The 9,644-nt window shown below is 37.3% G+C and overlaps 1 protein-coding gene across 1 annotated transcript; it reads left to right on the top strand.

Moving 5' to 3' along the window:
• Positions 1 to 5,219: 5,219 nt before the first annotated feature.
• LOC115589331 (myelin-oligodendrocyte glycoprotein-like) lies at positions 5,220 to 9,143 on the top strand. The gene is made up of 5 exons (XM_030430175.1): positions 5,220 to 5,271; positions 6,734 to 7,075; positions 7,482 to 7,499; positions 7,853 to 7,942; positions 8,299 to 9,143. Exons 1-5 carry the CDS (start codon positions 5,220 to 5,222, stop codon positions 8,337 to 8,339), a joined length of 543 nt encoding a protein of 180 aa, XP_030286035.1. The 3' UTR covers positions 8,340 to 9,143.
• Positions 9,144 to 9,644: the final 501 nt, after the last annotated feature.

The raw sequence follows: 9,644 nt of genomic DNA, 5'->3' as shown, positions 1-9,644 counted from the left end.
CAGACACTACACCAGAGCCAAGTGATCCTGGTGAGTAAAACAAGTGATGACTTTACTGGATCCTTTAATGTATATGGTATTATAACTCCTGTGTCATTTGTCTGAACAGTGACACAGTTCATTCATAATAATAAAAAAATTCAGCTGTATACTGAGCAGCCGTTTCAACTTGAATGCGAATTAATTAAGATCATTTCCCAAGTCAATAAAATGTCAGTTTGATGTTATTAAAGTAAAACGTCAAAGCACAAGTCGAGGACTCAAGATGAGGAACTGTGTTGTGTTGTGGCGTATAACCTGTTGATATGAAGTGCTTTGCAAATAGTATGTTGTGACACCACCTAAGTGTGAGACACTTTGTCTTGTAGCCCCTGAGGAGCAGCTGCTGACCTGTGAGGGAGAACCGGTGCCAAGCGGCAGTCATGCGCCTCCAACACCAGAGCGGACAGGTAGAATTGATCAGCCAGCGTTAATATTATAAAGTGTACGGTCTGGACTTTGATGATTAAAACACTCCAGATTGAGGTCTTTGAGAAAGTAGTTTACTCATCTAGCCTTGATGAGGGTAATAACAGAAATTAGCCATTTTGAAAGATTAATAATCTGTTTGTGTTGTTTAGGTACAGAAGAAAGGAAAAGAGGCAAAAGGACAACGAGCAAGCCTGAGACTTTCAGACTGAAGAACATGGGAAACACCAGTGACAGTAGTAATTGAGCCCAACTATTGTTTGTTTGATGGCGACCAAATTTTAAGAGGTTTTATTCTATTCAAATATTTTCTCATCAGGGGCCTCCTCTAAAACAGCACACTTGATGGACTTTATAAGGGCCTGCCACCTGTAATCAGCAGTGTTTACAGGAGTTGTAGGTTTTCTACACTGTAAAATCGATTTGTTTTAAAAACCCGTAAAGCAATAAAAAAAAAACAATAAGTTATCTATGTGTTTCAGTAGTGCATCAAACGCCTACAAAAACAGCCATCTTAATCCGAACTGTCCACCAGATCCATTTCAATTACACAGCAACCAAAATACAGTGTTCCATGATTGAACGGTGAAAAAATGGCAAAAATAAGAGTGATTACTGAGGCTTTTTATCTTGCTATTATCTCGAAAAAGAGACGATAGGTGCTTTGGTCCACCCTAGAGATTGTAACAGCCAATGGGTAATTGTGTAGACAAGTAAATAGATAACTATAATGAATTTTTGCTATTGTTACTCTCAAGCATAAGTAACACGTGGACCCATTACCCAGTGGTCAATTATCAATATATTTTTGAATTATTATTTTAGTGTTTGTAATATTTTCAGTATGATGATGATGAGTTTTTCTTTAACGCTGTGATATCATTTACATTAATTCGGTGGAGAACACATTATGTGTCTCATTGAATTATAACATAAATCTTTAAATTATGTAATATAAACAACATATTCAGAATGTATTACAGCAAGTTTACATCACTTGTTTTCTTTAGACTATGAAACTAAGTCCTCTCCGGAGAAATTAACTCTCAACAATGCATGCTTGCATGCAGATGATACGGAAACGGTGAGTCACAGTCACTGTTTCAACTCGCTCTGCCAGAGCTTGTATGAAGTATAACAGTCAACTGATGATGTCTGAAGCTTCAAACGTGATAATTTTTAGAGTTTGTCGGCTAAATGATGCTGTTGGCACATCAGTGGATCTGAAAGGAGGCAGAATAACTTAGAAATGTCACGATGGATATTAGAAATACATAGTCATATGTAACATTATTCTTATATCAGCTAATAATTTAATAAAAATAAGGGTAAGTTAATGCATATTTCTCTCTGAACCTGTGTGACTCATATGAAATATCCCATAAATATAAACATTTAAATGAAAAACATGAGCTCACAGTGACAATATTTCACGTCAACAAAAATATTATATATCTAATCTTGTTAGAACATATTGAGGTCCATTTTACTGTAATGTATTGTGCTACAGCATCTATATTAATGCAGCATTTCTAAACAAATCCTACTGTTGGGACTCACAGATAAAGTTGTTCACTGTGGATTTCAAAATGGACTCTGAACTGAACTCAGTTTCCCAGAATTCCCCAGTATTCACACCTAGGCACAAATTCAGCTTTGGGCTACTATTGGTCAGGGCGACAGACCATTACTAGCTGTTATGGTAATTTGGTTGTAGTTATTATGTTAATTATTAATCAGAACTACAGACAGTTTAGTACCTTTTCCTGAGACTGATTTGGTGAACTGGCCAGCTTTTCCCTTCTTCAAGGTGCCTTGAAGTGATCGAATGTAAACTGGATCTTATTATTTATCATAATTGATAATTATCCCCGATAATCCTGAATTATTATTGATAATTATTATTAAATCTAACCTAAAACTCCCTATTAATGTTGCACAACGCACTACATATGGTACCCCGTGTGAGGAAGTGTATATTACACTACATAATCAATTAATAAACAACACAAAGGTTTCTTGAACTGTACACGTTCAGCCTCAGTCTTTAATGGCTGCTTTACGCCACCAGATGTCGCTTCATCTGCCCATCACTTATGATCATATCTCATTGTCGCTAAAAATATGTTATCATTTTCTATCAAAGACAGACAAAATAGTTGGCAATCTGAGAAGAAAGCAATGTTTATAGGTAAACAATGTAAATGCTGTTTTTCATTAATCTTTAATTACACTGTGCAATCAACGTTTACTGCATAGTGACAGCTCACCTCTAAACCCGAGCCACATACTACATAAGGAATATGTTATACCACCATCAGTAACAGCAAAATGTACTTAATGTAAAAAGTAGTTCATAGTGCAGTAAATTGATATTGTATGTTTGTGGATTAATATTCCTGCTGCATTAATGTGTATGTGTCATTTTACAGCTGTAGATGTTTAATGTCACGTTCCTCTACACCCAGCTGAGTAGTTTAACGTACAGCGGTGCATCTTCTTCATCTCATGTCTTCATCTTCATCAATGTTCTTGTTTTTCTGAAGTGGTCACTGTCTTTTCTGATTGTACATAATGTTTTATATGTTGTCTTTTCTTTTTGTATGACTGCAGCAAATGACAGTAATCTCAGCGTGACTTTCTGGTGAAAAATGTATAAAAATAAAAATGTTTTTCACTACACAGGAATAGATATAATCGTATAAATAACAGGTGAAAATTATTTGTACTGACACAAAGTTCTGCTATATTAAAACCTGCTGTGAAAGGTGATTGTAGTCAGTAACAAACTACATTCACTCAAGTACTGTACTTACAGTACAGTTTTGAGGTTGTTGAATATTTTTATTTTCTACTAGTTTTTACTTCCACTCCGTGTTTTGGAGGCAAATGTTGTACTTTATACTCCACTATATTTATTTTAACTAAGTTAAACATCAATAAGCTTATTTATTAACAATCAAATAAGAAAACACACTGAGTCTGATCATCAGAAAGAAAAAAACGGCAATAATCAGTCAATTAACAATCATCTGTTAAATTACTTTTGATACTCGGACATTTAATTGCTTTTATTACGTATACTTGAGTCTTATCTGTATGTGTCGCTTTTCACTTGACTGTTTGATGTGGGCCTGTACTGGTTGTTTTCTTTCTCCCTCTGCCTGTTCTCTCTCTGTCTCTCTCCCTTTGTTGCTCCCTGCTGCCCTCTCTTCCTTTGTCTGTGTGTTTATCTTCCAGGAAGACACAGTTGTACAGGTGTTATTCTGGATGACAGAATTCAAGTAGGATTAAGTGGAAGTCTCACTCTCTCTGGAGCCACTGCCCAGCTCACATTAGAAGGTGATGTTTTTCCCTTTGTCTGCTTCTTGCCTTTTTCCACCACCTGTCTTTCAGAGCTGGGGTTTTGTTTTGTTAGTTTGTTTGTAGTGTAGTTTGGAGATCACGGTAATCCAGTTGAGAGGAGATAATTGGTTGTGACAGCCCAATGTGTGGCCGGTTCAGTGATTTCCCCTTTTGTTTATTTCAGCTGGGATCTCCAACCTTTTTTGGTAAATACTTTGTTTGTGCTTCTTTGATTTCAAAATAAACTTTGGTTCCACTTTTCATCTAATGTCTGAGCATCCTTTTGAATAGTTACACCCTCTCTGCAAGTATTTTGGTTAACATTACCAAAATATTATTCTAACTAATATCTTTACTTCTACTCAGTCATGACTTTTGGGTACTTTTTACAACAGTGGCTGAAGTGAAAGTTATTTTCTGTTTTGCTGCTGTCAGCTCAGTTGTTGAGACTCAAACCTTGAACAGGATCCAGCATCCAGGATGATCTGATAACAAAGAGCAGACCTGATGCAGTAACACTGTGTATCCTGACATGTTGGTGAAATCTTTGATTTTCTTTCTTGGAAACGGAACAGAATACTCCCAGTGATATGAACAGATCAACCAGTGACGCTGACGTGGTTATAATATTTGCATTTTTTTAATTGAACGGGGAAATGCAAACTGTACCTTTACATCTGCACAGCAGGGAGGTCTGGATATTTTGATGGGCTGAAGTACGACAACACAGAAACCTACTGTAGTTATTGAAACCCCCTATAGTCTAATTAGTCATATATTTAATGAACATTTTCGATCCATTATGATTATTGCATTTCCAACATATTTTGAAGTAGCTATTAATTTGTTCCTTGCACTGATTTATTTCATTTTCATGTCGTTGGGAGAGATGCACTTGTGTGGCAGGATTATATGCAGAACTCAAACACTGACACACCACACATCAGGGTGTATTGTATTTCTTCATCTAGGATGTGAGTGCAAATAAACAATACAAAGGAAAGGAGGATGTTCAATAAGCTCAACCTAGTCTAAGAGTGGGTGGAGAGTTTCACCTGGAAGACATCAATTTATTTCATTTTCATGTCGTTCGGTAGGTTTAAACAGAGATGCCCTTTGTGGCAGGAATGTATTCAAACACTGACACACATCAGGTGTATTGTATTCCTTCTTCTAGGAATTGAGTGCAAATATACAATACAGGATGTTTAATAACCTGAAGCCTGAATGTCAGTCAGGTAAAAGTGGGTGGAGTGTTTCACCTGGAAGACACATCCCAACATGTTCTGCTACCAAACTCAGTGTGTCATTGTTACACACTGCCCTGATGCTGAACTCCTCCCCTGTAAGGTAAACCTGTTCACCCACTTTAAATAATTCGGTTGAAGCATCATGATCTGTGGAGGATGATAGAGTCAATGTTTCTGGCTTTGCTGTTCACCTGTATGAACCCTACAGGTAGGTTTTTATTACTCAAACAGACAGTTGTTGTTCATTCTGAAGGTAAACTGCTGCACTTCTGTAGCTGAAGACTTCACTCTGAGCATTTATATTGACCTGTAATAATGTGATGAAAATGGCAGAGCTCAGATTTAAACTAATGTCTCTCTAAAGCTAAAGTGAGCCTGTTTTCTTGTCTGTGAGAGAAGAAATTTGAATCAGAAATCTGATTTCTTTTTATTCATGTGTGTTGTAATCCTCAACACTGGTGTTTCACAAATGTACGTTTTTTTTGCATGTGAAGATGTTCACTCTGCATCAGTCAAGTTCAGGTTCAGTGTATGAATCAATGTAACAACTGATCTGCAGTTTCATGATGTCCAATGAAACATGTATAGAATATTAAGAAGGTATTGTGTCTTTGTAATTCCCATTGTGAAATACAGAAATCTTTTCCAATACCAAGTTGTTGCTGTGTTTACAGTCATCACAATGATAACGTATGGTGATGATTACTTATAAATTATGGCTCCTTATGAATGTATATTTGTATGAATTGCTGTATAATGGTCAATTAGGGGCCAGAGTGTTGAATACATTTTGCAGATTTGCCTTATTGATTCACAATTATTTTGAGACATCATGCATTTTCTGATGTGAATTACACTGGTCATGTGTTGGAATATACTGTGTTGAGGTTATTATGATAGTTATGATGATCAGATGTCTGATAGTGTGAGGTGATCTGTAGGTGTGGTATGCCCTTTGATTTATAACAGGTGAACAGGTGCTCACTGGAGCAGAAGGGCAAACAATTTTCAACCGCACAACAGAAAAACCTTCGTCTGAGGCCAAATTCATTTGTGATCATTCTGTTGTCGTCCTTCAGTAAAGGCTAAATGTGACAATGAGAACAAGAGTGTGCGTTGATTTACTGACTGCTCCTAACAATAACATTTTATTCATGGTCCGGTCAGAGAATGTTACATGTTGACTGAGAAAAAAATTAGAAAGAGAAACTCAGAACTGTTTAAACTACACAGACAGTAAGCTGCTGTTTGTTTGATGAGTGTGAGTCAGAGTCTTGACATGAAGATACCAAAGTAAAGTACCTCAAAACTGACACATCCATCCTGCACCACCCTCTCATCAGACACCTCCATCACACCTGCTCTGACTCCTCGTCTTCTGCTCAGCCAGAGGAGATAACAGCTGACAAAATGCTGTGTACCTTTTGATATATGAATATTTTAGATTACTCTCCCCAGCCTGTTGTCACCCTTATTTATGACGCACATGAGTTCTGGCGCCTGCTTCCTGCTTTTTAAATGAGCACCTGTGCTGCTGTTCAACCCACCTCTGCCCACTGAGTGTGTGTGAGCAGGAAACCATGATTTCTGATTGTCAGAATGACAAACTGAATTCATTGTATTTGATGACATGTATAATAAAGTGCTCCTGTCTCCTGTTTGTTCTTCAGTTTTACTTGCAGCTGAAACACAGCTGATTGGTTCACATCAACCAATCGTAGCCCTGGTCGGTGATGACGTCCTTCTTCCATGTCACCTGGAGCCTCCACTGGATGTAACAACACTATCAGTGGAATGGAGACGTGGTTCAGCCCTGGTCCACGTCTATAGAAGTAGGGGGGATGATCCAGTTTCTCAGGACCAGAACTTCAAAGGTAGAACTTCTCTCTTCCAAGATGAGATGACCAGAGGAAACATTTCTCTAAAACTGACCGACATCACTGAGCAGGATGCAGGAAATTACACCTGCTCTGTTCCCAAACTGCAAAGAAGCTCCGTTACACTCGTTGTTGGTGAGTACAGATAAACTGAAGCAATTTGAAATGAAATAAGAGAAAATATTAGATTATATTTTCAATGTTTCTGTTGTTACAACTCTGCATGTGTTTTGGTTCAGTTAGGGTTCAGAAAACAAAAATACCTGTTTTGGTCGCCACAAACAAGCAGCAGATGGCCTGACTTACCATCAACTTACAGAAGAGGATTGGGTCTTATGTAAAAAAAAAAAAAAAGGAATTGAGAAACTTCTGACAAAAAGTTGGAATTCTGAGTTTAAAGTCTCTCTGTTTCTTTCTGGCACCAAATCCTGCACAATGGACCTTTTAAACAAATGTTTTCTGTATCCTCAACAGACACTCTTCTTGTTGGCCCTGATGTTATCTCACACATTTTAACATTTCATTTTATTTTCATCTACAGAGCCACCACCAGCCCGTGGTAAGTGTTTCCTGTACACGGATATCATCAGTGTGTCATTAAACAGGTGAATTGTTCAGCAGTCAGGTGTTGAAGCACCATCTGCTGGACGGCTGTTGACCCTGTTCAGGAATCAGTTCACTATTAAACATGCACTATTAAATGCCAGTCAAATCAAAATACTCTTATCACGTGAGAACAGTCTGCCTTCTAAAGTCAGAGCAGCGTTTCAGGTCTCTGACAGGTTCAGTGGGACCGACTCTAAGTTTATACTTTATTCCAGAACAGATTATCCATATTTGAAAAATGGATGAATGTTATCTTTGAAGACCAAAGTGAAGAACAAATCCTGACTTGTTTCTCTGTTCTTTCAGGTTTTCTTTCCACTTTTATAGTTATCATTGCTGCCATTGCTGTCATTGTACTTGTTGTTACTGGCACATGTCTGAAGAACAAAAAGATCGGTAAGTCACACATTTCTCCTCTTTTTATTTCCCCTGTCTGTCTTAAAACACTGCTGCATCTGATAACAATCAAAGCAATATTATATAGAGATACATATATACATTTCTTATTTGGACACCACTGTCATGAAAACAAATCCCAGCTTTCCTTAACAATCTATCAGATGTAACGTTACATTAAGTACAGTGTACAGTGCTCAGACTGTCGATGTTGTATAAAACTCTAATACTCTCTGAAACAGAGTCAATAACTTCAGGCAGCAACATGCTAACAGCTAACACTCTGTCTAAATGGACTTTTGGCTCCATCAGACATTACTGTGAGAAATAACAGCACTTTGGTTGTTTTTACACAGTGGAAAGAAAAAAATGTTCGGAAGACCAAGCAGTCCTCTAAAAATGTCTTGTGAGTGATGATGAAGAGAAACAGTTCCTGAGTGTCAAGTCAAAGCTTCATGAGAAAGAGGAGAAGATCCTGCAACAACAGAACATCAACATGTTTCCACAGCAGCCCTGCCATTTACACTGTCAGTGGTCTCACTATGGCACCATGACCAGTCCACTGCAGCCTCAACCAACAGCAGTCCAACATCTGGCAACTTCCTCTAGAGCAAGGATCCAAACGATGCCAGGCTTAGGCATCGACATTTCACACCCTGCACACTGGACCTGGAAAGTTCAGTAGTTATATATAGACAATTTGATGAGCAGCGACGATAAGAAGTATTGAAAAAGCTCATTATTTCTGGATGGCATTCTCTGAATTTATGCTTTAATTTCCTAGATCAACATGAATGTCTTTACTGTTCAGTTTCTATATTTTTTGTTTTTATTTTGTGCCACTTAAGAAAATAGTGTTTTTGCTCCATTTCATACACATACAATCCAAACAACACTGAAATGTATTAAAGTTTCCAAGTTAATGTTGGAAAAACAAAGCAACTTATTTAAACCAGCAGACCCAGTCTCATCAGTGATACTGAGTGACCAAACTGTTTAATTATGTGAGAACTCACACGGATGACAAACTGAGTTTTTTTGGTTTATATGTAAGAGAGTCAGTCAGAGACGGTTTTTAATCAGGAAACTGAAGAGGTTTAGAGTCAGTGTTGACCTCTTTAGAATATGTTCAACAAAACCACACAAGTTTCCGATCACACTGCAAAACACGAGCTGATTGAATGAAACTAAACCTGTGAAAGTGAACATTCCTGCTTGCTTACCTGTTCACAGTATTCTAACATTTTTCTTCTTTTTTTTACTGATTTTTGTGTTATTTTGAAATAGTTTCAGTTAAAATCTTACCTACTGTATTTTAAATAGTGAGAACTGTTGTTCTGTTTGTGATTTTGAAATTGACAGAATGTCCTGTATTTGTTTACACTTCTGAGAAATAATCTCACCACCACCGACCCACACAGTGTTGTTATGTTTGTGAGGTATATGGTGTTAAATCCACTGTTATTGTGTCATAATTATGTTTTTATCCAGTGAACGATCTCATAAAATCTCAGCATTTCTAAACAAATATATCTGCTCCATAATTAACAACACACAAGGTTTCTTGGACTGTACATGTTCAGTCTCAGTGTTTAATGGCTGCTTTATGTTTTAAAGCCAGTAGATGTTGCTTCATCTGCCCATCACTTCTATACATGTCTCTTTACAAATGAATTATCATTATTTTGATCAAAGACAGACA

The sequence above is a fragment of the Sparus aurata genome, chromosome 10 (genome assembly GCF_900880675.1).
Source record: "Sparus aurata chromosome 10, fSpaAur1.1, whole genome shotgun sequence".
Classification (NCBI taxonomy): Eukaryota; Metazoa; Chordata; class Actinopteri; order Spariformes; family Sparidae; genus Sparus; species Sparus aurata.
The sequence above is the reverse complement of the archived record's forward strand: the minus strand, read 5'-3'. Positions and strand labels throughout refer to the sequence as shown.